This window comes from Fringilla coelebs (assembly GCF_963513975.1).
Source record: "Fringilla coelebs genome assembly, chromosome: 3".
Lineage (NCBI taxonomy): Eukaryota > Metazoa > Chordata > Aves > Passeriformes > Fringillidae > Fringilla > Fringilla coelebs.
The window spans coordinates 40,962,353-40,989,975 of record NC_140030.1 but is presented as its reverse complement, the minus strand read 5'-3'; the positions used below and the strand labels follow the sequence as shown (position 1 = coordinate 40,989,975).

The 27,623-nt window shown below is 36.5% G+C and overlaps 1 protein-coding gene across 1 annotated transcript in view; it reads left to right on the top strand.

Moving 5' to 3' along the window:
• Positions 1-27,623, top strand: part of FBXL4 (F-box and leucine rich repeat protein 4) — a 58,438-nt gene that overhangs the window by 17,899 nt on the left and 12,916 nt on the right. The window contains exons 5-8 of the mRNA XM_084201987.1: positions 5,203-5,447; positions 13,613-13,826; positions 26,223-26,294; positions 27,012-27,324. Of these exons, the coding sequence (XP_084058113.1) occupies positions 5,203-5,447; positions 13,613-13,826; positions 26,223-26,294; positions 27,012-27,324 (844 nt within the window). The remainder of the gene's footprint in view (positions 1-5,202; positions 5,448-13,612; positions 13,827-26,222; positions 26,295-27,011; positions 27,325-27,623) is intronic.

Here is a 27,623-nt window from a genome sequence, read left to right as displayed (position 1 = left end):
GTTTGTTTTTTTCCCCAGAGTATACATGGTGTTTAATATATTTTACTGTTGACACTTGCATGGCAGTAAAGTAAAGAAGTAAAGAAAGTACTTTTCATAATTGTTTGAAAGTTTGAAAACATGTTGGTTTTAGTAATTCAAGGAAATTAATTGTAGATAAATTCCTACATTTAAATGAAATTTTTTTCTTGTTTGAAAAGGCTGGATAAATTGATTTGTAATATATTAAAATATCAGAGAGATTAATCAATCTCTTTTCTTTCCCTCATGATCACAGAATTATGAAGGTTGCAAAAGACCTCCAATATCATTGAATCAAAGCATAAATGGTTGATTACACATATTAAAATTTTAATTTAGGAAGTATTTGTGTAGTCTTGTTACTCCCATGAACTTCAGTCTCCATATACTTTATTTTGTTTTTCTGCTCTTCTTTTTGTCTACCAGCTTTCTTTTTTGTCCATTTTTTAACATATTTGGTTTCATGAATAAATTTATATGGTCTGTCAATACCAAGACCATCGTTTTTCTTCTGCCTTGGTTTAAAGAAACTGAGACTATGGGTGAAATATTTGTCAAAAAACCATAAAAGACTATTTCTGTACTGGTTTTGTGACAGCAAAAATCCCAGTTTTCTACTTTCTAGTCCAGCTGGAAGGGTTGGGCATCGGAGCAACAAAAATTTTGTACTTGGTGGTGTGACAGTTTTTATCACATTGGATATGGAAGCAGTACTCTGCATGCTCTATTCAAGACTGACAAATGTCAGCTTTTTAGGGGAAGTGTTCAAACTGTGGGTGAAGCAAGGCAATTGCTGACTCCTTCCATTTTGATTGATGCATTACATGAAAAATTGTACCTTTTCTGTAGGTCTGTATTGATTGTCAATGTGTAACTGCCCTAAGTTTTCATTAACATGGCTGTTCCTTATTTGAGCTGTTTGAAGCTTTTTCATACTATCCTCTGTAATTCACAAAATATACAAGCTGAGTGGGTTTTGCTAAGTAGGCAGCAGTTCCTCCAGCCTTTTTTTTTTTTTGCCTTTGTATTTCTGAAACTTCCATAGACTATCCTGTCATAGGATATGTTGTTCCTCAGAATGGCATTAGGAATGGTTTGCTGCAGTATAAACTCCAAAAACATTTTAGGATTGCTCCTGTCTAAAAAAGAGAAAAATGCTCAGCTTCCTGGGGCCCAGATTTCTGAAGAAGAAACTGTAAATTTTTTGATGACCTAGTGAGAGAATTTTCCTTCCCTAACCTTGGATGGTGTTAAGCATCTGTTAATTAGCTGTGAATACTTGTACTATCTGTGATCTCTTCTCCAGAACTACCTTAAAATTGAGGAAGGATTTTAGAGGAGATGTCATGTCCTTGTCTCCCTTCCCACTGAAGATCATTCACCATCTTGAGCTGCTTGTGAAGTGGAAGGTGTAAGGCCTTAGTCTTAGTTGGCATTACAGGAATACTTGTAGTCTGAAGGCCTGACCAAATTCAAAGCTTTTGGAAAAGCTGAGCAATACCTGCCACAGCATCCATTTTATGCAGTTTGAGACTCACCAGGATGTGCTGGCTACTAAAACTCCAGCTTATTTTTCTTCAGAGGAGGGTCAGAAGACTCTGTATGCTCCAGTCCAAAATATTTGGTAAAAATTTTGGTTTAGAAAGATATAAATGACATCTTTGTCATTCCTTGAAACTGATTTTTCCAAAAGCTGCCTACAGGCTTAATGAGCTGTTTGTGTCTACTGGCGTTCATGTGCCCTAATAAATGTGTGTGTGTTTGCTGGTGCAAGTCATACTGTGTGGAACCAGGGATGTGTGTTTTCTTAAACTATGCTGAGACATGTCAAAAGCCCTAGAATACCATCTTCTTCATGTCTTCTCTCTTTGTCCCTTTGTGCACATGTCCTTTGTCCTTTACCTGAGCATGTTTTAATATCAGTTCTAAATAAATGGATTCTAAGCTGTAGCAGCTCTAGCTGCAAGAGTCAAAAAATTGCAAGTTGTTCATTTGTCTGTTTCTGAATTAGTGGTTTGCATAGGCCAGTTTTTTTGTTGGAAAACCATTTCATCTTCATGTGGAAGAACTGAAAAAGGAAATGTGTAGAAAGTACGAGCATTGTAGGTTTGACCAGCATCCAGACATTCTTTTCTGATTCTGACACAACCAAGTTGTGCGTTATTGTGCTCTAGGCAGAGAAAGTATTTTATAAGTACAAATGGTTGTTGCTTGCTGTTTTTCAACAAAAAAGCTTAAAAAGCCAGAGAAACTTCTGGTTCAGTAAGTATTATTAGAAACTATGCTGTTGGTAAAGTTTTGCCCCCTGTACTGGGGAGTGGAAATTCTGTGTGGGCTTAAAGGCACTTTGTACTGGGTGAGAAGCTTTTTTTTTTTTAAGATGTTGTATTTTTTATTTGGTAGCTCAAAAAACATGCCTGGTTTCAAGCTGGCATGTGCCATGTTTTCCCTGGAAAAGGGAGAGGAAATACTCTTGTACTCTTAGTCCATCATAGCCTAAAAAGGCAGTCAGTGTTGTATAAATTATATTTCCTTTTCTTTCTATTTTTTTTCCAATAAACTTTGTTTTTACTGATTGATTTATAAGAAAGTGTGAAATAATAATGATTGTCATAATTTTTCACAGTAAAAACTGTGAAAAAAAATCACAGTAAAAACTGTTGTTTGTGAGAAACTGCATTATGAAATTAGCTTTCAAAGCAGATACTCATTTCTGTAGCATTCTTGGAATCACCACGAGCACAGCGTAGCACAGTACAGCACATCATGTCACATACTCATTATGATATCAAATTGTACTTTATGCTAGGGTACACAGACACAAAAAGTGTGTTCCTGACAGACACCAGACTCCAGGCTAATGGTGATTAATGGTTATTAGCCTGTATGTTTTGAACCTGTTATTTTTGTTTAATCAAAAGCCAGGAAAAAGCAACATAATATCATAGGAGTGACATTTCATTGTGTGTTTTCATTCTATATGTTATGAAGTAGCACAATTTCAATAAAAAATAAAGACAGATTTTTTTGATTGAGACGTGGGCAATTTAATCTCAGGTGTGGGAAGGCATCCTGTGTGTTACAAAATACTCATTGAAGTCATCAGTTAGTGTAAATGGACATTGTTCAGTCATTTATAGTTTCATTCACCGTTCTGTGTTGCTCAGAAGTTAAAAAATAACTTTTTTCTCATTGAATGAAATTTGTATTACTTTGTTTTTATCAGATATTATGTCACATTAATTGTAGACATAAATTCTGCTAATCGTGCAGCCTCTGCTGGGCTTTCAGCTCTATAAAACTTAGTAAGTAACCATGGGAGAAAAATCTGAGGGAAAAGGCATTAATAAAATAGATGTTTAGCTGACTTACATAGTGTGGATTAGCTGAAAGTTTACAAAAATCAAGATATTAACTTGCGATTATGTCTTTGTTAGCTCCTAGTTATTTTGGATATTTTAGGTTTCAAAATGTCAACAGGTTCCTAAATGTCAGTTGGGTGCAAACTTTGCTATTATAATATAACTGCAGTTATTGTTATATGTGCATACATATTTTTTTATATATGCACATATGTGTGCGTATATATATGCTGTTACATTGAAATGTACTGGTCTTCTGCATCAATCTGAGTTCCAGACACCTGCAGAGACAAAAGCCTGGCTCTTTTTAGAGGAAAGGACAAGCAAGGAGAAGAGAAGATGAAAGGCTTGAAACCAAGTATGACAGAAAGTGGAGTATATCAAGCACTGTATTTTTGCATTGGAGTCAAACTAAAATGTTTTAAGATACGTAGATCTTGTTGGAAATCTAAATACTAAATTTGGAGCTGAGTAGGAAGTAACATTTTCCATTTTGCAGGAAGTTGAATTGTTTTGTTGTTCCAAAAATGAAGGGGGGAGGAGGGGAGGTGGAAAGTAGCTGCATAATAAAGTGATGCATTGGAAGTACAATCTGTCTGGATCTCACAAAAAACTCCACTTTCATTTTACGTCACGGATTTTATTTGGATTTTTGGCAGATTTGTCTTATGAATCCTTCTAAGACATCAGAATGAAATGTTGGTGTTTTGAAAGGACCAAAGGATTCTCTTCCTTTAGAGTTGATTTGTGTGTTGTAGTTTTTTTAATTTAAACTGATTCATTTCAGTGAGTTACTGTTTCCCACTCTGCTTGATAACAGTCAATTTAAGTTCTGTAACTTGAGTGCAGGTACTTACATCTGCTAGAGACAGCTCTGGTAAAGTAAACATTAATTTTTAGATTTTGTTTTTCAAGTGCATTTTCTCTCAGTTCCTAAGCTAAAGGAGGTTTCTTTATTTTGTTGGGCGTTTTTATTTCCTTAAGAGAGTATTTATGTCTGTGTGTGTGTTGATCATTCCTTGGAAAGGAAAACAGAGTGATAGGAGAGGAGGGATATTTTTTAGTTTCTGAGGGTGACATAAGTTATTACAAAAACTGTTACAGTGATGCTAGTCAGCAAGGCTGGTGATAATTCTGAAGCTGAGATGATTCAACTGATACAGTTAAATAGGGCTTTTGCCATTCAGATTTGACTCTGGCGTAGAACAAAAATGCTCTCAAAGTATTACAGCAAGGAAGAGATTGTAAAAGGAGATCTGATTTTGTTGAATTTTTTAGCTGGTTGTATAGTCCAGAGGAGAGGATATAAGATAGAAGACAAAACACTGATTTTTAAAGCAGGGAGAAGAGGAATAAATCTGAAATTGGTTTAAGGTGTGGGGAAACTGGGATGTGGTATAGTTTTTCCATGTCCTTTGCAAATATCTCCCATCTTAAAAACCAAATACAGAGAAGAAGGAGGATGCCAGTTCTGTGTTCTACTCAATGAAAGAGCAGACTTAGTGAAAGGAAATATATAAACATAGTGTTTACGTATATATCACTGTTTAAATTAGCATGGGTAAAGAAACTTCTGATTTGAAAGCTTCCTGTCACTTTCATATGCTGATCTGCTTTTTCCTTTCTTGTTTAGCATGTTGTCAAATTGAGAAGGCAGTGCAGTTCTATTTAATAGTTAATTGATTTATTTGAGAAGTTACTTTTGATTAAAAGATTTTACTTTCCTTGAAGTTTTAATGAATTTTCTTTGCAGTTTTCCCTTAATATTTTAAGTGCTATATGACTATCTGTGACTTTTTTTCCCCTGTTTTTAATATAGCTCATCCAGTTGATTTTGAGTCACCTTACAGTACCAGACCTGTGTAGACTAGCACAAACTTGTAAGCTACTGTATCAACATTGCTGTGACCCTCTACAGTACATTCATCTCAGTTTACAACCTTACTGGGCAAGGATTAATGACACATCCCTGGAGTACCTACAGTCTCGCTGCACACTCGTCCAGTGGCTGAATTTATCTTGGACTGGAAACAGGGGAGCCATCTCTGTTTCTGGATTTAGCAGGTCAGTGTCAAATGTACAGAAATGTTTTGACAAGCTCTGATTGCAGAGCTGCTGCACGGTAGTTTCACTAAGTATTTGAAACTTTATTAAAAGGCAAAAAATGCATTGGATTTACTGTAAAGGGTGTGATTGTTATGATGCAGAAAAAAGGAACAGCTAAAGCAGTAGGAGATACTAAATATAGCATCAAAAGTCCATAGCAGTCTGTAGAGTCTGCATGTTCCAAGCTGCTTGTGACTGAAAGGCTTCTTCCAGGGGGAGCAGTGTTATGCTTTCTTCTGGGCTTCTGAAACACTCTGCTAGAACTGAGCTATCAAAAATCCATCTCACAAGGAAAATGTTTGTGGTTGTTCTTTGTATAGATGAGTCATCAGTAGGACGGTATTAGAATGGCTGCAGTAATAAACTGATTGCATGCTCACATGGTATGAGCCAAGTAATCACTGGAGTCCAATGTAAATGCAAATATTTTCATAAAAGTGATTTAAAACATTAGCCCTGTTGGAAAACAGGGGGGTTGCATGTGCATATTCCAATGAGCTGAAAATATGACTGTGGTGTAGGTTCATTAAAATAGCAAATTTGCAGGGATTCTTCTCTGTATAACAGCCATATTCTCTGCTTTCTTAAGATATCATTTCTTGCTTCTTTGCTCATTTGCATTAGTTAAACAGCTTCTATCAATGCATTTCATTTAAGCAAAAGTTGTTGCTTCAACTAAGGGGTAATCAGCAATGGCAGGTGAAAGCAGAAATTGACTGATAAGAAACAGAAATGTTTAATATATCTGAAAAAGTTGTCTTAACTCTCATTTATTTTCTGAATAAAAAGGTTAACTCAAGTATGCAGACTTTTTTTTTCTTTTCATGCCTAAGTTCCTTATGTGAGGAAGTAAAATATTTTGAAGAAATATTTTGTAAAGATGGGCATGTCTCTTCTGTTTTTCCAGACCCTCCAGTACAATGCAAGAATCCTATGCCTTTTTTGTCCTTATTGGCAGGGGAAAAAAATAGACATCGGCTAGTTGTTGAATTAGGTACAAAAATTTCTCCTAAATTTGGATTGCATGTTAGATACTTTATGCAGAGGGTAAATATGAAAGCTTTAATTGAAAATTCAACTCTGAAATCATGAAGTGCCTGCTTTCTGATGCTTAGCTATTAAGTCTGTCTTTTGAAAACTTAGCATATGTGAATCTTTGTGACTTTTTTTCATTTCCATGATTTTTTTTTTTTTTTTAGTATACAGTACTGTGAAAAATCTTTGTAGTCTTGGAAGAAATTATTGCCAGATTCAGAGACTTGTAAACTTTACAGTTCTGGCATTTCTGACTTCTGCTTAGTTGAAAATGACTTTATTATTACTAATTTTTTTTCTTCAGTGCTGAATTACTAGTAACATGTATGTGTATACAGTGTTTTTGAATAATAAATATTCATTATTTGTCTATTAATAATCTGTGAGTAAATGTTTTCTGTTTCTATTTCTTATAAGGGATTATATTTATTTGTAACAAATGAGAATAAAAATTTGACATTGTTGCAATTCTGAAATTAGCATTAGGAAAAAGTGTTTCTTGGAAGAGATGGATGCAGCCTGAGAATGGGAGATGCAGTTCAATTGTAAATTTTAGAAGCAAAGTTATAAGCTAAATAATTTGCATGTCTAAACTGTGCTTATCATTTTCCCTTGTGAAACAAAATTTCTCCACTGTAACTAGGTCTGGTTTTAAACGTTTTTCTGTTAAAGAAATGATTTTGCAACCCTTTCTTCTATAAAAGTCTTTCCTAGTAAAATCCTCAACCCAAGTTTTTCTTTTGATGGTCTTCGTCAGCATGTTTGTCAAATTTGCTGGCCTCCAGGAGAGGAAAATTTGCTGCTCATTTGCTATGAAAGTATCTACTAATAGAGGAGACTCATTAGAACGAGACTTCCTTTTCACCATTTTTTTTTTGTCCAAAACCAGGACACATATATTTTTGCATTTTTCTCAGCATTTGCAGTTAGAGGTGTCAGTGTTGAATTCAAAACCGGTATAGTTGGTTTAATTCTTACAGTTGTACAGTTTAAATTATGATTTCTACAAGTCAGTATATGTTTAAATGCTAGTCTTGCTCAAATCTTATTATGGAAAATATCTTTCAAAAATGTTTTTATCTGTTGCTTTTTACAACAGTCTTAAACATAGTAGCTTGTATAAATTTGTAATTTTAAAATGTTCATATATGCATGAATTGATTGAAAATACTAAGAAATGTTTGGAAATACATATTTTCTTCAAAAACTTATTAGAGTGAAAAGAAGTTAAAAGTAATTTTAGGAAATGTGACTGGTGCAAATACCCTATTATCATGAGAAGACAGAATGCTTCAGGCATATGAACATCCTGAGGCAAAGCTGAAGGTATTTTAACTTATTGATAACATCTACTCCTTAGGGCTAAAAATTACTATCATAAATTTTTCATTTCAGCATATAATAGAAATTAACTAAACTCTATATTAGATTGAACTAGGAGTGTACCAAAAAGTGAAAGGAGTATCTGAGCAGTCTCAGGAGCCTGAAATGCAAAATGACAGGGAATAAGCAAAGATTTCACAGCAAGCATTACATAAGCAGCTCTGCCTTTTTCTTTAGCTTTAGAGGTCTGGTGCATCTCTTCATGCCAGGGGGAAATATCAGTGTGGGAGGGTAGGACCTATATAGGAAGAGTGAGGGGAGTTTATTGGAGGAGTAGTAAATATTGAGATGCTGAATAAATGCTCTGAGGTTTAAACAGCTCAAGGACAATGACAGTTTAAACACGTGGTTCTGCATGCAGATTTCCTTGGATCACTGATAATGTCATTAACTTGTTTAAAATCTTTTGCTTTAAATATCTGAGGAATTAGAATTTTAATTTACACCTGACATTTCACACTGTGAAAATGAATTAATAGTGTTTTATTTTAAGGTTAGTGATGCAGTATTTGCATGACAAGCACATCCAGGACTACTACTTTAAGTTTTGCTGTTGATGATTGAAGACTTTCATTGCCTTTAGTAGAAATGTGTTCTGACAATATTTAATTTGGTGAGGCTTTCCTAGAAGTCAAACTAGCAGGAGGGTCAGAGAAATTACTGAAATATGCACCAAATAGTCATAGAAAATGGCAGTAATGTGTGACTTTACAAGGATTCTCAATTTAACAATCAGGTCTGTCTCTTGATTTAATTTCCAGAGGTTTTTAGTAAAACTAGGGTTGGTTGGGAGTAAGTTACCACTTTTGTTTTGCCTGTTTTTCTTGATATAGTTTAGTCTGTGTTGAGAAAAGCACAAGATCAGATACTTGATATTCTACTTACTTACATGCCATGTTTTAGAATTTACTTACCAAACAGGAAGTAGAAAATAACATTTTACCAATTAGAATAGCTAGAGGAAGGGAAAGTGACTTAATTTTAAAACCCAATTATCTTACAAAGTCTGACTCTTAAGCATGAATACTTGCATGTGCCAAGAGAACCAAGATGTGTGTCCAAATCAATTTGTCTGGCGTGTGCTCTCACCATCCTGTGCTGCTTCTATCCTTCATCTCCTAATCTGTGTGCCCTGAGAAACTGCCTGCACAAGTGTTCAAGGATATCATTGACCTGCTAATCTGACTTCCACCAACACACACAATCTGTTCCAGCCCTTGTGTTGCCATTTGGTCTTTTTCCTTCTCCTACACCTCTGTGTACCCAGTTGTTATCTACTCATACCAGCCTTAACACTTTAGTTACAATTACCTGTGCTAAATAGTGCTCCTGTTGTATAACGTGGCAGTCTTGAAAGGAAAAGCATCACTGTGAATTTAAAAATATATGAACAGGTCTTTAAGAAGGATATTAAAATGGAATTCCACAAACCATTTTATTAAATGCAAAACTGTAATTGTAAGGCAGAAAGTTCTCTCTGAGCTTGTGCAAGTAATCATATAGATAGAACTAAGTAAAAAAGAGGGGATCTCAAGATCTTGAAAGTGAAATGAGGAAGCGTAAAATCCAGGTGGGTTTTGACATTTTGCTTGTCTGGTAGCAGGCTCTGGAAACAGGAGACCTGAGTAGCTGTAGGGAGCATGTTGTTGGCTTGAAGCAGACAGAAATGGCTTTTTTATGAAATACTGATTCTAGGAGGCTTATACCAAGGAAGGCCTGGCGAATGGGGCAATATTGTATCGGTCAAGTAACGGAGATAACATCCCTAACATGGATGCTAATGTAAGGTAACACTGCAAGGGAAAGTGCTAAAGGAAAAGAATTCTGTCCAACCCCATGTTGTTCACAAATGAAACTTGGTTCCGTTTTCCACCCTCTCTCTTGGCTACCAAATTCAAATATATGTCGATGAATGTAAAATCAGTAGTGAAGTTTTAACTGAAAAAAGATTTGGTAAAATCAGCATAATAGAAAACTGTTGTGTTAATTGCCCTAAAGGAATGTAAAATTATGTAGCTACTTGCATTTAGTGAGGATGAGTAGATGAAATAGAGCAGGACTACTACTGATCCCTACTTCTTATGGAGTTTTCAGTTATTTTGTACTGGGACATATAGATTAAGTGAGGATCATTAAACTAAGAGTTAATTATAGGTTCTAGATCCACCAAAAAGCATTGGAGGAAATGTGATGTGTTCAGTACCTGCATAAGCACATGTCTAAAGGTATTTTGAGAATTTTGTTTGGGAAGTCTTACATTCTGACATGAAGAGTGCTATCTCTTGTACCTTGGATTTTAATTTTGGATCATGAGATATGCTTATGATACACACATGAATTACCAGACTGGAAATTGTTAGTGGGCTAAGTGACCCATGAGCAAATACCATCCTGCCTGCTAATAGATATATTTGATGTTTCAGGAAAACTTCACTAGAACTGACTTCCCAAAAGCTTGAAGGGTTGAAAATAAGCAGCAGTTCTTGGAGTAGGCAGAAGGTGATGGAAAGTGGGATTCCTTTTTTTATGAAAAACAACAATCCCCTCCCCCCTGGAAAAAAAACTGTAAACCAACAAAACAGGGCCCCTCTTCACCCTCAAAGAACCAGAAAGAAACAAAACTGAACAACCAAAGGCCTGAAATGCTGCTGTCTAGTGTGAGGATAAACTTCAAGGGAAAGGCCCAATGCACTGTCTAGCAAAAGAAATGTGCATGTTCACATTATCCTAGGTTGTTCAGTCATATTTTATAGCAAACATGAAGGGATGAAGAGAAATCACTTCAGAAATGGTGTATATAAAATATTGATAATAAAAACAAAACTAAAGGGATGGGTGACTGCAGAACAGAGGAGAGACTGAGAACAGGAACCAGTCAATCCACAGTGATTAAAGGAGAGGTATGTGAGGAAATGTGAAGAAATTTTGATTTGGGTAGAAGGTGCTTTTTTGGGTGTTGTTTGTTTTCAGATTAGTTAAATCAAGCCAGTCACTCAGAGGCTGTTAAGTCTCAGAAGTATGAACACCATGCCACATTTGTTTTGAAAGTATGAGAACTTTGCCATATGGCTCTGCGTGGAGATCCATGTGGAAAGACAGCAGCAAAAACCTTTATCCTGAGCAGTCTGTTTAATTCAAACAAAGATCAGGTGTCCCCATAGAACTGTGCATTTCTGCCCAGTGTTCTCTGCCCTGTGCTGCTTGTTGACTTCCTCAGATTCCTCCTCCTGTTCCCGTTCCTCTCTTTCCTACATGCATGTCCACTCATTCTTGTACCTTGCTGCTGCATGTAATTTATCCCCCTTTTGTTTCTGTTTCATGTCTCCTAAATAACCTTTTCCAACAAGGCAGCAAAGCCATGAAGGGCAGTGCTTGTTGCTGTTACTGTGTTTGGTCTCTGCCTGTGTGTTTCAAGTGTAATGAGTTTAAATAAAATGTTATGAGGATAATAATTCCTCCAGCTGGTGAGCCTGGAGTTCTTCTCCATGTCTAGGGGGTTAACTGAGTGTTTCCCTGACCTGGTAATGTTAACTTTTAATAGTCCTAGAAGGAGAAAAACATTGATCTCTACTAACATTTATAACAGCCAAGCCCTGTTAAATTATATGGCAGTTAAACTAACATCCATTATTGTAATGGAGTCATTCATAAAATATTTATTTGTTAACAAATTAAAAGCTAGAGGTATAATAAGTGGTGACTGACAAAGTTTTATGGAAAATACCATCATTCAAACAAACCTGATAATTTGTTGATGAAAGAAGCTGTGTGAATGTATTGTTAAAGCACTCATTAAATAGAGGAATTGGCTAATTGGTAATCAGCAATGTATCCATATATCTCTACTCTGATTTCCAGGGGATTTTCATCCTGTGTTTCTCCATAATAGTGTTGAACTCTCTTTGCTAGTCTAAAATAGCACTTAAATGTTTAAATACCTGATGTTAATTGTTGTGAATTGTCATGTCATTTCAGCTCTGACATTCCCACAGGAAGGCTTACCAGTCTCTGTGAATTCATTATATCCAGTATGGAAACTGCTTGGTGTTTTATTAAACTCTGACTTTAAAAGCTAAAATAGAGTCTAAATGGAGACTGAAGAGTTAGAAAAAAACAGTGGAGGAGTAGACTTGAAGACCATACATGGCAGAACTCCTGTGGCTCTGGGGCTTATGTCTCCCCTTTCACGTCTCAGACCCTCTCTTTGTTTCTGTTTGCTTAGGCTCATAGAAATGTTGGATGTTAGGGACCTCTGAAGGTCGTCTACTCCAAGCTCCCACTTGAAGTGCCAGTGTCCCCAACGCTAGATCAGGTCAGTCAAGGTTTCAGGTGACTCTTGGAAACATCCAGGGATGGAGATGTCACCCTGGAATCTCCTTTTCCCTCTGTATTGCATAGGATCTACATAATCACACTAAGACCGTGTAATATGCTAGGTGAAAGGGATAAAGAAAGGTAATAATGAACAGCAAGTATGACTTGAGTGAGTAATGAAAAAATAAGGAAAGGAGGCAGCTTGAAAACTTGGATCTTGAAAGGCGGATTTCAGGTCTTGGGCTTGGGTGTCATTAAGGAATGCCTTCCTGAATGTGTCTTCTTCTAAGACCAGCAGCAATTTCATACTAAGCTTCAGCATGAACAAATGCTTGGGAAGGCTAATAACTCTTTCCTTGTAGCAATAGGAGTTTTTGTGCAAGCAGGAGCCTTGTGTCTGTCTGGCATTTTTAATACATCAGTTAAACCCAAGAAGTAATACTGACTTCATGGTGGAAGTGCCAGAACCTGAAGCTATGTTGTCTGAATGTTTTTGTAGGATAGAACTGGTAAGAGAGTGGATCAGAATATTTATTAAGAGAAACTAATTCATGCTCTTTCACAAGTAGATCCATTATTCTAGGAAATAACATGGGAAACTCATTACAACCTGTAGTTTAAGACACTAGTTTTTCTACTGGAGGAACTATCAAAATATAACATAAGCATGGCAATTGTGTGAGCTTTTTAATCTTATTAAATATCAAGCTTGCAAGCCTAGTGGTTAATTTATGGTTTGAAGGTTATCTTTGAAATGAAAAGGGACTAAGTTTGTCATTTTGGGTAAAGCTTGGATTAGAGATAAAAGAGCTTGAGATTCTGACACGAGATTTCTGACAGGAAAGCAAAATATAGAGACCATCAAAGTTTCTACATTTTTGGTCTTTTCTCAAATGATATATTAATTTATTATAATTCCAATGAAAGTCAAATATTCCTCAGGAATTTGTGTTCTAGAGCAGCTAGCAAGTGTTGATTCTGACTTGTTAATGAAAAGAATGAGATTTTTTTCTTTTCCTGAAAGTCTTAAACCAATTCGGAATAGATCATCCATTTAGAAGTATTTGTTTAACTTCATTTTTATATTTGCAGATTTTTCTGAGGTAAATATGAAATTATTGGTGTAAACTTGCAGGCCAATGTCAAAATTGGCTTTTGACTGTTTTAAAAGATTTCAAACGTGATCAGTGTTTTACTTTGCTCCATTATCTCAGAGTTAATAACAAAGCATGTTCTAACTTCCTAAACCAAAACAGAATTATTGAGACTGTTGTCTTTTCTTTGTTGAAAGGAATTATTTCCTGGTTTACATGGTTGAGATTTTGACAGTATTCAGACTCTCACCTGAAAGTATGTTAATTTTTCACTTAAAACATGGGCTTATTTTACAGATTCCTGAAAGTCTGTGGCTCTGAACTAGTACGTCTTGAGTTGTCTTGTGGCCATTTCCTCAATGAAACATGCTTGGAGGTCATCACTGAAATGTGTCCAAATCTTCAGGAGTTAAATCTCTCATCATGTGATAAAATACCACCTCAGGCTTTCAACCACATAGCCAAAGTGGGCAGTCTGAAGCGTCTCATTCTCTACAGAACAAAAGTGGAGGTAGGAGCAGCTATTTTCAACCTTTGCAATAAATATTTCCAATCCTGATAAAGCTGGTTTGGGGTTTGGTTTTTTCCCCAATAATGAAGAAGTAAATTAGTATTTTGAGTGTCAATTCAGAGCTAAACTCGGAAAATCCAAAGGTAGTTTCAAAAACCTTAGGATGGTTTCTATTTTCAGAATAGCTTTTGGCTTGCGTGTTTTAACTTTCATGGTAGGTTGGTGACTTTTCACTACCTATTTTAAGCAATGTGGTAAAAGGACAAATTTAAAGCTTTTCTTGTATTTTGAAGTGTACTTTAGACAAACTACTGGCAAATATTATTGTAAAATTGTTGTGTTTAGTGACTTCCTTTAATCTCAACATTCTCTGCTTTCAAATGATTTGCTAATTTCTAGATTCCTACAGTCTTTGCATATTAGCAGTAATTGAGACACAAGTTTTTTATAAAACTTCTCATTTACAGTCTAAAAATAACTTCTTTATACAGTTACTTGACTGCCCAAATTGGAGTTGTTACTGCTTGCTGCAGCACTTTTCCTCTCTAAGATAGAATGGGTTTGTGTGCTACAAGTAGTTGAGAAGTCTGTTGTAGTTTGCTACATTTTACAAACATTGTATCCTAATAAACTTAGCAGTTTGAATCAGAAAAATTCCATTCCCTCTCAGTAGCTACATTACTTCTGTGTTGCAACATTGCCACCATAGTTTACCTGGAAGCTGTCCTACTTTTGTGTTGCAAAAGCTGTGCCAGAATGGGGGCAAGCCCATGTCTCTGCAGGTTTTTTTCCTAGCTTCTAATTCTAGATTAAACATTTTAAGAAGAGTTTGGTTGTGTGTGTTACTTGTGTTTGTGCTTTTGGTGCACAGAAGTCAGGCTGGGACTCTGGATTGTGTGGGGTGTTAATGTGTAGTGTGATGAAGGGAATGAAGATGGAACAATAGGTTCTGTCAGTTAGATGAGCAAGGGACATCTGAAGTTAAGGCTACAATATTGCATTCCTAAGCAGTTCACACCTGACACATGTGTTAGAGTTAGTTGGGTCTTGTCCTTTATTTGTTGAATCCTAACTTTGTGCCCAAGTTCCAGCCAGGTGTCTGTCTGTAATGGTGAGTGGGTGACACAGGGTATTAGATTAAAGGGTGATATCTGGTGTGAGTGGTGCTTACTGTTGGGTGTGCAGTCACCATGAAGCCAGTGCCCCTCAGTAACTTGTTACTTTGTGGTGGCTGCTCTCTGTATTGAAGTAATTATTATTATTTTCCTCAAACCACAAAGAAAACTGGTGAGCCCTGCATTTTTTGAATACATCTGTCTTGGTGCCTTGGGTGTATCTGTTCTGTTTCTACAGTACTAGTCTTTTTGTTAATCTTGGGTAAATCTCTTTATTTTATTTTGACGATTGGCTCTAATTCACAAAGCTTTTTCTGATCCAGGAACGATCATGTATCAGAGGTAGTGATTGTATAATTTTATTATTTTTTACAGTTGATTGATCAGAATCTTCTTGATTCTACTCAGGTAACTTCTGAAGTTTGAGACTTCATGCTTGTAATAGTGCAGCAGATGAAATGTACTCTGAGGTGATTGGTAATTCATTCCTCTGCTATTGCTTTACTGAGCAGAGCTTGAAATTAGATTGAATGTAGGTAAATATTTCTTGACTTTGAAGTCCTTACATTGTGAATATTCAGTTCTCCTTTTTGTGTGTATGGACATGCCTCTGCTTGTAGCTGACAAGAACATTCATTCATAATCAAGTTTATATAAGACTGTGCTTCCATTTTATATGTATGTATGAACAAAAGGTGCTGTTCCTAATAAGCAGTGTAAGAGAAATTTCTGGAAATTTAAATAGGTAAATTTGAGACGATGCTTGGGTGTTACTTGTTAATATGAAGCCACTTAATGCATTGTGTATCACAGGTCAAAAAAATAAAAAGGAAAGAATGAAGATGTGGCATAAGATTTGAATTAGAGCATTAGAACTACAAAAGTCACAGATTTGTAGAAATAACATTATCTTTCTCAACATGAACTTCTCTTAGTGCAGACCTTTGGTTATCTGTACAAAATAGGCTGCCATTCCTTCTGTACTTTTCCACTGGTACAGAAATGCTTGTTAGTAAGTGGTGGCTATATGCAAAACAAAAAAAAAAAAAGATTGATCAAGCATGCTGTCAAGTGATTGAGACTTCTCTAAAACTTGTCAAAGAGCTGTTAGTATTCTTGATTTTTGTGAAATTTCTACTGCTGTCTTCATTGTTGGAGCCTCTGAGGAGCAAACAGAGGAACAATGCTAACGATTAACCAAGAACTTGGCATTGTATTGTTGCCAACTGGATCTGCTCACTGAAAAGAATCTGAGGTTGTGAATCCACTAAGAAAAAAATGCAAACTGATAACAAGTATGTGTTTATTGTGAGAAAATAAGGTGAGAAGAACAGAGATGGGATGGTGTTCTGTTAAAGTTCTGTCTCAAAACCCAAGAAGAAGAAACCAAAAGAAAAATCTGTTCATTTCATTTAGGCTGTTTTCCTAAATAATTCAGGGGCTTGCTTTTTTTCCTAAACCAAGCAATGAGCAAAATAAACTACAAAATCTTCATGTGTTAGAGCACATCTGGGTAAATAGTACAGTTTTTTCTTTTGGTTGTGGATTTGGACGTGTGATTAAATAACATAGGAAGAGATTAAGGTTCTCCATCCAATTTTTCAGTATGTAATAATGCTGTTTCTGGTTTTGCATTAGTATGCTTAATAAAAAAATACAGAATTAATATTTTAATAAAATAAATGGTATTTCTCCCATACACACTCCCAAGTGCCTGCCCAGATACAAGATTTTCTTGCAGTCTAAGTCCTGCTGTAGCCTTTTCCTTTACTTTTTTGACTTTTAATACTAAAAAAGAGCAAAAAAGTTCTTTCAACATTTAAATGTAAAGAATTTGTTGTACTTTTTCTATGTATATGATTACTGTGACACTAATAGATAAATTCTAAGGAAACACTCTGCTGAAAAATTGAGTACTATTAATGATTTTTTTTAGGTGCAAGGACAATGGAAACTTAAGAAAATTAATAACATTATGTTTTCTGAGCAATTGTAATTAGTTTCTTCTTACTTGAGCTGTTTTCTTTGAATAGGTTTTGTATTTAAAAATTTTGCCATTGTTTCTGTAATCAGAGCTGGAGTTTTTAACTGTATGCTTTTAGTGAAATGGGCAAGGCTGGTGTTTTGCTACTTAGTGTACTGCTACTTTGGGAGATTGCTGTACCCTCTGGAGAATGTTGTAGTCTTTGGTCTTAACCCTGCTAATTCTTAAGGCAATATGTAATCTTACTTCCTTGACATATTGAGTGTGAGGTTGTGTGTATAGAATTGTTTTCTAACCTCTGAATTGAAACTTCCAATACTTTTGAATGATTTCAACCCTTCTGTTAGAAGAAAGAAAGTCCAGCGACTTTCAGTAACTTTTCAATTACTAAAAAAATGTCCTGCATGGCTATCCTCCTCCCCACCAAATGTGGCTCATTTTTTCCAGTGCTTTAAGTTCATTACTAAAGGTTCTTAAAGGCTGTTTGATTATGTATATGCTTGAATAATTTGTATCATGCTTTAAGAAACTGATCTCAACTTTTTCTAAATGTAATTTCTTTGTACTCAACACCACTGTTATACTTGTAGGATTTTTATGCAGGTGGAATTAGTATTTACTGATACATAACTCCTTAATGTTTATTTCTTGGGAGTGTATTCACAGCATAACTTAAGCACTTGTTGGCCTCGATACTTTGAAGACTACAATGAACAATGTATTATTGTATACAGTAATTGGCAATGCACATCGTTATCCTTGAGCATGAATATTATCTTAATTTATTGCTTATTGTGAACTATTTAGTCCATATAAATAATGCAGCCAAAAATGTATTTTAAAGAAACCAAAGCCACAATTACAGTAGGAGAACTTGTCAGTCTTCTTATTGATGGGTTTAAATTTTAATGTAAGGTTATATATTTCATATTGCGTGATATTCTGAAATCTTTCTGAAGTGTAAAGAAAAAAAATTAAAGTTTGTATTGCAATTATATTTGGGATACGAAATGAACTAATTTAAAATCTAATTACAATGGACCAAGGACTGTTTTTCACACATTTTAAAGCAAATGTCGTATTTATAGATTTTTATCTCTGATAATTTTGACTAAAAGCAAATTTGGATCTTGGGCAGCTGCAAGAGAGGACACTGGAAATCTTGGATACCAAAAAGAAGCAGAAGAATCATAGCAGTAAACGTAATAACTCTTATTTTCTTATACTGTGAGCAATATAAAAGTTAATGCTGCCATAAAAATGTCCTACAGTGTTTTCAGAAATACCCTATTATGGGTCACATCATACTTTTGAGAACTATTGTTTAAAGGGTTTTCAGTATGGGCAAAGTTCCATTGGCTTGGGTATGAATCTTTAGGATGAAGAGTTGCAAGCAAATAGTGAGGAAAAAAAGGTGAAAGGCTCTAGCTGGAATGTGGATTCTTGGAATCAAGTTGAGTCAGTGACAATCATGTGATACAGGGCCTTGATGATGCTTTTTGATTTCATGTCAGGCTCACAGCGTGGAATTTGGTTGTTTGAGCCTGTAATATGAAGTGAGGGGGAAGAATGAAGGTGTAAAACAGATTTGCAGACATAAGGGAGGACATAATTTGACCAAATAAAGCAAAATCAAAATCCAGTAATTTAATTAACTGCAGAGACTATTACTTTCATTGAATTAATTCAGTAATTGCTGTGTTGCTGTGTCCCAGTCCCTGCTGTGCCCCTGGCACTGCCAAGTAGCTGTAGAGAACAAAAAGGTGCCCCTGTATATTCTGAATCCCAGTTTGCAAATGATACTGGGTCTGTTTCTGAAGCGCCAAGTTGTTCTGACTTTTGAAAGGCTACACCTGCACTCTTTAATAAGGCTCATTCCACCTCATTCTTCTTAGCTCACACTTACGAGTGTCCATATTGCATTCAGTGTTTTTAAATGTGTCATAAAGTTTTGGAGACAGAAGTTTTATCACTGTCCTAAAAATGATATCTCAGAAATGGTCCTATAATCCATGTGCATTAGGGAGAGACGGACAGCAGATTTTTAACTAATACATTTCAATTGTCTCCATTTTCATCATGTTTCTTTCCATGTTGTATCTTCCCAGGTGATAGCTGATGGATACTTGGGGAAGAATAGAATTCCTGTTCTAATGCCAGGCTTCTAGTGTGGGGGAAAATGATTTGCTGCCATGTAAATGATTTTCTGCCATGTTTATTTGGAATCTATAAAAGATTAATGTCAGAGGGCATTACTCATTACCTTTGTGATTGTGGTATTTAAGGACAGGGTGGGGGCCTCATCCTGGATAGGGACTGGGTCCTACATCTCTTGCTAGCATTTTTCAGTCGGTTTGGAGATGCCAGCTGAGCTGGATCCAGGTGGTCTGAGCTAAACAGTTCCCAGAAGTTCCTTCCCACACTTAGCTCTTCTAGTGATGACACTAATTGGGAACTTAACCTGGGATCTTCCTGATCTCTGACCATGGCCAGTTGCAAGGCGCACGGTTTCTGTATGCTACACTTCTTCTATCAATAAAATTTGTGTGGTAGCAATTTACTCACTCTGTAGCTGTGGTATGAGGAGAGGTACAAAGAAGACTGAGGAATTCTGGCAGGTGATACTGTATAGGATACTCTATGTAGGGGTCTGTGTAAGGACTGGAAATACTGTACATAACATAACACCTACACTTTTCTAAGTTGCAGGAAGTTAAGTTTGTTACAAAGCTCAAACTTTTTTTTGTCTGAAAAGTTTGAGGAAGGGATTGTTTAAGGTTGTTTAAGAGGTGTAATAATTTTTGGGCACAAAATGATTGGATACTTTCAGGGGATATCTCTCTCTCTCTCTGGGACAACGTAGGCATCTTGTTCTTCCAAAAGGCCACAAAACCAACATGGTAAAGGGTGAGGTGACCTCTTCTATTTGTTTCCTTATGAAATAGCTCAGGGAACTGAAGGACTTAAGCATTAAACAAATTTGGCCACCATTTAGTTCTAATGTAACATATTATTCCCTGACATTTTCTGTAACATTTTATGTAGCTGAAAATTAACATATAGTGAAAAATAGACCGATAGAAGGTGAACAACTTGAATAGCTCTGTAGACCTCTAGATCCAACAAGAAATAGTGTATTATATATTTGGTGTGTTATTGAATGTTTGTGTACTATCCCTAGATGTGGGTTTTTTCTGTAAAAAATAAGCTACTGAGAATAGGTATTTATCCTCAGAACTCAAAACCTTAGAAGCAGTCTGAAAATGAGTGCTTTCTGGGCAACCAGCAGGTATGAAAACTTTTTCAGAAAACTAAGGCTAGTACTTTGTAAGTATCTAGAATTAATTTTGTCGTTTTTTTCATCTGGTTAAACCACTGACTATCACATGTTTATTAGCATGCATCTCGTCTCTACAAACCTCTCACAGTACTTCGTATCTTTAGCATAATTATTTTGAAATATCATCTTGATGCTTTGAAATACTGTGAGTGTGGGGGAAAATGGGAGGAAAAATCATCCTGGAATCATAATGTACCATTTCTTTGTTGGAGCAGATTTAGATGAGTATTTTATTTCACCATTATCTTACATTTGGTTTTCTGCAATATTAATATATTACATTCTCCTTTCTGTTAAAAAAAATTGGTTTTGGGGACTACTGCAGCATGATTGTAGGTTTTTAGATGCAGAGGTAGGATACCTGGAAATTCCTGAAGTAGACCTTATTTTTACTTACAGGCAATATTGGTTTGCCCAGTTGCACCTTCCAAAAGGTATGGTTCAACAGAAGTTTAGAGAATTCTGGCTTTGCATCCAATGAGGTTTTTAATTGTGGTAGAATAGCAGATGCCAAGTAATTTCTGACTTAGTTCTTTCACAGACTATGCCAAGAAAATCCAAACAGTTGATTTTGTGGCTTTCTTTTAGTGCTGTAAAATGCCAAAGGGAGGGGAAATAAGTATTGTGAGTTTTCGTAGAATTTTAATTACTTTTGACAGTCTTAACAAGGTTGTATTTTACATTTGTTTGGGGGGTGTTTGTAATTACAAATATTTATAGCAATAGTGGCGCTCAGATTGAAATAGAATTGGTTTCTTTTGAGGACTTCCTTGTTTGGTTGGTTGGGGTTTTTAATACAAGTAGTTCTAGTATGCCAAAACTTTTATTGGTGTGGTACCTATGAAGTGCTATTTCACTGGCTTAAGGTAGACTGATACATCAACTATTTGAAAATACATTTTCATTTAACTACAGTAAGGAGTGCTCATGGTGTGTGTGCAGAAGTTAGAGAAGGTTTGGGCTAATCTGTTCCTACAGTTGTGTGTTTCTCTGAGTGAGTCAGAATTCCAGCATCCCTTGCTGTAAATTTAAACCTTTCGGGAACAGAAGGTAAGCTTCTGCCCAGATCATGAACAGAGGAGCCTTTCTGTGCAGTTCTAGGAATATTTTGATTTTTCTATTAAAGAATCAGCTTCTGAGAATTATGGATGTGATTGGTGGGCTTGAGAGAGACACAGATTTCATTGGCTTGGCCTTCACAGTTCTCCAGGTTTTTTTTTCCTTGCAGTATCTCAGGTTCCAAGAATTTTAAGGAATTCATTCAAAAGTCATTGACTGATCATTTTTAGGAAAACAGAATACTTAGAGCACCTTGAAGAGTTACCTCCTCTTTACAACATTTACCTCTCCTCATTGAGGCAGGATTGTGGTGTTGGCTATTGAAGGAAATATTTTCTACTAGTAACTTGGATTTTTAATGTTAAAAATACAAAATTAAATCCTATATAATTAAATTTTTTCTTCAACAAAAAGGTTAACTGGAGAATTAGTAACTCTGATTAAAAACATAGCAAGCAAGGGAAGGGAGGAAGCAGTCTTTTAATTATTTAAAGATAATATTTAGATTCCTTTGTCTTAGCATTAACTTCACTGAAAAATTTGAAGAAACAATTGCAGAAGAATAAAAGTATTTTAAAAGACTTAGACTCTTGTTTTATTGAGGGACTGGAAGAATTCCCAATTTGTCTGACACGATTTTTCTGAGAAGGGGAAGAAACAACCTGTTGTTTGTCTCCAGTAAAACAGTTACAAATTTTAAAGTATCTTATAAATTTATCTATAGAAAGTTAATTAAAAGCTGCAGACTATTTCTTCCCTCGCCCAAAGCAAAACTTTGTTTTTCTTAAGCTCTTCCTTTAATCTTTCGGAGTCATACTGTGGTGCACTTCTTTTCATGCCTTGTAGCATGGTAGTGTAGTTGTTATATGATAGTCATATTATAGTGCATCATGTGTATTTTTTTAACCCTTTTATATTTTTTAATCTCTGACTACTTGGCAATGAAATTGCAATGAGTAAATAGTTAAATGTTCTAAGTGCATCTTTCACAGGTGAGTCACATCTGCCACAGACAGAAGGGTTTTCTGTTTGAACAGACATGGAACTCAGGCTATCTGTTGGATGCTTTCTTTATCATACTAACATCAGAAATGATTTGTGCTTTCTGCTGGATCATGAATGTAAAAATATCCTGAAAAAAGCCAACCAAGAATCAGTCTTGCCAAGTGAATTGCTCTGGCACCAGTGTTTGGTTTTTGTGCTGGTGGGTTGTCTGTTCAAACCAGCAGTACTTTTACAGCATTGAAGTGAAAACTTGTGTGATGGCCAAGGGCTTTACAAAGACAGGTAGGATACAGTTTAGTCCAATACCACCTGTTTATTTGAAAGTATATACACAGCACATAATGCCTTCCAGTAAATATTATTGTTGTATCCAGGTGTGTATTAGAGGGTGGAGGACTTCAGTGTTTGGACAGACCTGTCGCCTATCTTGTGTGGAGTAAAGTAGGATTTCAAATGGTAATCTCATCTCCTGTTCAAGCCAGGATCAGCTGTGTTGATGTCCTTTGTGAGAGATATTTGTTGTACCCATGTATAAAGATTTCAGAGAATCTTCAGGCCATCTTCCCTCTTTCTGAAGTTTATGACTAGCTATTATGCCTTAAAATATTTCTGAAATCTGTTCTGTAAGGTTGTGTTTAGCAGCACTGTCATATCCTTGTGATTGGTTTGACATCACAGTCTTCTCTCTAAAAACTACTTCTTCACTCTGTTTTCCTCATCAAAGAGCCTCTTTCCTGGGAATGGAGAATAGGGCAAACCATTTTATTTGCCCACTTTGAACTTTTCCTGTTGTCTGTAGCATCTTATAAAAACTTACTATTTTGGTAGGTTTTGTTTTGCTTGGATGGCAAAAGAAATTTAGACCACTGATGCCATGATTCCATAAAGCAAAAGTAAATCTTATCAAAAGTTTGTTTCTAGAGTGGTTTTTTGTGGGTTTTTATAATCATCCATTCTTCTCTCAATCCCTTTAAAAGGGAGCAGATACAAAGCTAAACTTTGCCTTTGTTTCAGGGGAAACTCAAGAAATCTCCAAACTATAAATGTCTTGGCTGCTAGGCTAAAGAATGTTGTTAGATGGATAGTCTTTGATTTGAATGTCTCTGCTTGGCCAAGAAAGTGAAGTTAGGCTCCAGGTTAAAGCTCCTCTTAGCTCCTCTTGTGAAGCACTCTAACATTGGAAAGTTGGCCTGTTACAGCTCCAGGATGGGGTGACTGCCTTGCTGTTCTCCTTCGCTGAAGTAGGAGTGCTGTCGCTCATGTTGTTGTACTGACAGATGGCTTGACACAGGTTATTACAATGATCGTCCTCCTATATGGAGTGCATATGGATTCTGTGAGCTGCCATTCTCTCCTGCTATTTTCATGTCTTTTGCCACCTGGATTCTCAACTGACTGAGACACAGCTAGGCATGCACAAAGGGTTTTTTCTTCTTGCATGACATATGCAAAGCCCACCTCAGTTACAGAAGAACAGACACTGCGTCTGAAGGAAATCTGGTTTGCTGTGTGTGGGCATGTGTGAGCCCCAGAAGAGGAATTAATATAGCCAGTGAAATGAATGTTGAGTATGTGGTTGTTTACTCTTGGGCTTGACTTGGCATGATTTGTGATGGTATGACATGGTGTTCTACCAAGCTCCCTTCTATTACTCAGATTTCTAGTGCCTTTTTTTTTTTTAAGTTGTTTTTGTTTTTTAAATATGTAGCCTCAGTGCATGGCAGTATAGGAAGGACTGTCTTGAAAATGAAAGGGACTAAAAAGGTACTCTGAGAGATCCATGACATTCCTGTTGAAGTTAACATATGGAGCTCAATTATCTATCAAGATAACTATGAATGCTAGTCCTCCTCTCTATTTCACCCCTCTCAGAAGAGGCATGGAATTGACTCACATCCTACTAGCTGTTCAGAGTGACTGTTCACTTTTGTACTGTTTGTGACAATTAAGGAAAGAGATTGCTGTTTCCCATCCTTTCAGGCCAATGTTTAAATTCCCATCTAGAAACCATTACTGAAAAACTTGGTAGAATGCAGCAATATATTCAGCTTTCCTGTGGAGACATCTGAATACCTGTATAAACCCTGTTTGGTGCTCTGTGTGCTGTTAGACTGATTCGTTTAGCTCCAATATTTAAGGTTTGCAGACGGGGGTTTGGGGATTTTGCTTTTAATTCGTGCATCTGAGTAGGTTCTGAAGCTCATGGCTTTCACTGACTTGAATAGGAAAGACTATGTCTCATTCTCTTTGAGTTATTTGTTTATTCCTCTTTCATGATCCAAATGAACCATTTGCTTATTAACTGCTCAATTTAAAATGAATTGGATATTTACACATTTACCAACCTTAAAATATTCTTAATAACCTCTTGAATAATGACTTTTTAATACTTGCGTTTCATTCCCTAGCTACCTTTTCCTTTAAAAGTGAATGAAAGTCAAGCAAGCAAGGGACAGTGACTTTGTAGGTCTTCTACCAAGATATGTGTGAGGAAAGCTTACTCTTAGCTACTACTTTTAGCCTGCCTTTGGGAAATCAAATCTTTGAAGGCCAAGCTGGATTCAAGAGTCAGCATGTCAAGTGTTGGGTATTTATAATTGCTCCTTGGAGACACCTAAATTAAATGTCTGAAATGGTCTCTGTGAATGCCCCATGCTATGTCCCTGTTCTGTGTCTGCCAGTCTTTCCAGGAATCAGATGTTTCTTCTTGGTGATATGGCAAAGGGTCATATTTCTGCCAAGTTCCATTGGAATGTAACAGAGGAAACTAACTAAAGCATTTAACTGTAAACTTTCTGAAAACAAGTAAATTTATATTTAAAGAAACTATAAATTATACTACCCCTGCATACAAACATTGTTGACTAGTGTTCTTGTTGTATTTACGCTTAGTAGCAGTAGATTACTTTGTCACTTGTATATTGCTTGGGTTTTTTCTATTAGAAACTGTTGCATATGCTGTAGAAATGCACATATTTTTGTTGTTAACGTGTTGTGAAGCCTAGTCCTGTTTTAAAGTTCATATAGATCCCAAAGTCCTAATGAAGTGATGTTTTAATAATGATGCACAGGTATTTGTGATGTGAATCCCAGATTATATTCTTTTTTTCACACTGTGAGCATTTCCAAATACAAACAGAATATGTCTACAAACAGCGCAGAAGGTTTTTTTTTTTGTGTGTCTTAGAAACACAGGTAAAAAATGTGTAAAAGTTTCCTTTGTGGAACAGACCAGCTGTGCACTTTTGTAAGGTGCATCTGATGTTGCAGTCAGTTTCAGGCTGAGCAATGTGCAGTACTTTCTGCAAAGAATGGCAACGTTAAATGGCAGGAACAGGAGTGTAAAATATCCATTATATCTGTTTCAGTCTGTGTGATAGTAGTGACAAGTGCTCAGTGGCTGTCAGCATCCTTGTCAGCATGGAGCCGCCTTTGACATTAGAGTCCCCAGCGCAGCCTTGATGCTGTGCAGCTCTATTGGCAGCTCCATCAGGCTGCAGCTGATGGGAGAATGTCAGAGCCTGCCCTCTTCTCCTGGTGTGTGGCCAGCCCTGTGTGTTTGCAGGCTGGCCTTGCCTGTTATTTGATCTTGCTGCACTCTTCACCAGCTCTCCTATGGGAAATGAGCAGATAGGTCAGTGGTGTGTGGGTATCTTCAGGGCAGCGCACAAGCCCGTCTAGAGTGACTTGCGTAAAGGTTTGTAACGATTACCATTTCTTTAAGCTAATCAATGAGTAAAGTACCCAGAGACTCATTAAGTGGCATTTGAGGCACCTGTAAAAGAGTTTTGAGCTGTATTTCAGGAAATGTGGTGACAGCCTTTAATGTCTAATTGACCTCTTCTCTTTGTTTCACTTTCCCTGTTTCCTTCTGATGTGTTCCCCCGTGGCAGCAAACAGCCCTGCTCAGTATTTTGAACTTCTGCTCGGAGCTGCAGCACCTCAGTCTGGGCAGCTGCGTCATGGTGAGTGCTTGGACCATTCAGGATGTGTGGGGGGATTATCTGTGTGTGTCTGTGTGTGTGTGCACTTGCCTTAGAACCAATCTGGGTTTGTTTCGCAAAGGTGTGTTAAATGTGAGGTTTATACAAGACTCTACTCTTTTGGAAGGTCCAAGATGAATGCAGCTTGGTCATATATTTAAGGGTTATGTACTAGTTGGGTAAGCCTAAAATGGCTTGTAGGCTTTCTCAGAGTTCTTCAGCCTTTTTCTAAGTTTTTGGGCATTCTCTATATGTGTAATCACTTAATAAGTAATTAATAAGACTTTCATAAGGAGATGCAGCAACTGATCAACATAAAATAGAAATGAGTACAGTCTTCAATCATTCTTCAGTAGTTGCACTTCCTGTGGTCATTAATGCTGTTATAATCATCTTTTAAGGGGAAAACAACTGTGCAAAAAAAAGAGTGTCTTCAAAGAAACAACTTTTGCTGCCGTTGGATTCTCACTATTAAGTGAATTTTAAAACAGCTGAGTCTGGGGTTTATAGGAATTTAATTTTAGTTTTACTTTATAAAAGTAGATCTCACTGTACCATACAATGAACAATTTTCGGAGCTCTTTAGAAATGACAAATGCTTGAGCCAGATGAGTTATGTGTGTTAGGAAGCAAACCTTGAAACACCTCTGTATGTCTGGAACGATGCTGCACATGACGGAGCGTCTGCTTTCCTTGCAGATTGAAGACTATGACCTTATAGCAAGCATGATGGGAGCAAAATGCAAAAAGCTTCGCAGTCTGGATTTGTGGAGATGTAAAAACATAACTGAAAGCGGGATTGCAGAATTGGCTTCAGGCTGCCAGCTTTTGGAAGAACTTGACCTTGGTTGGTGTCCTACGCTCCAGAGCAGTACAGGCTGCTTCACAAACCTTGCGCGCAAACTCCCGAATTTGCAGAAGCTCTTTCTTACGGCCAACAGGTCTGTGTGTGACACAGACATCGAGGAGCTTGCTGCCAACTGCACGCACTTACGGCAGCTGGATATATTGGGTAAGAGAATGGGGGAATGACCGTTTTGTTTTACGATGTCGCAAAAGCCTTTCAGTTAAAAAGGAGTCCTTAAGACAAAACTGTCTTCCAGACATATTTGTTAAGTAATTATTTCTTAAAATTATGGTTTGGCACATGAAAGGAAGGAGAGACGTTTTGCTCACTGCATGATTTCTGACTCAGAAACCAGTAGATTTATACCAGCTGTGTATTTTGACTGCTGAGTATGAATTGCTTAAACTGGAATTTAAGTGCAAGATTTTTTTTCCACTAACTTTTATTTTCATGACCATCAGTTT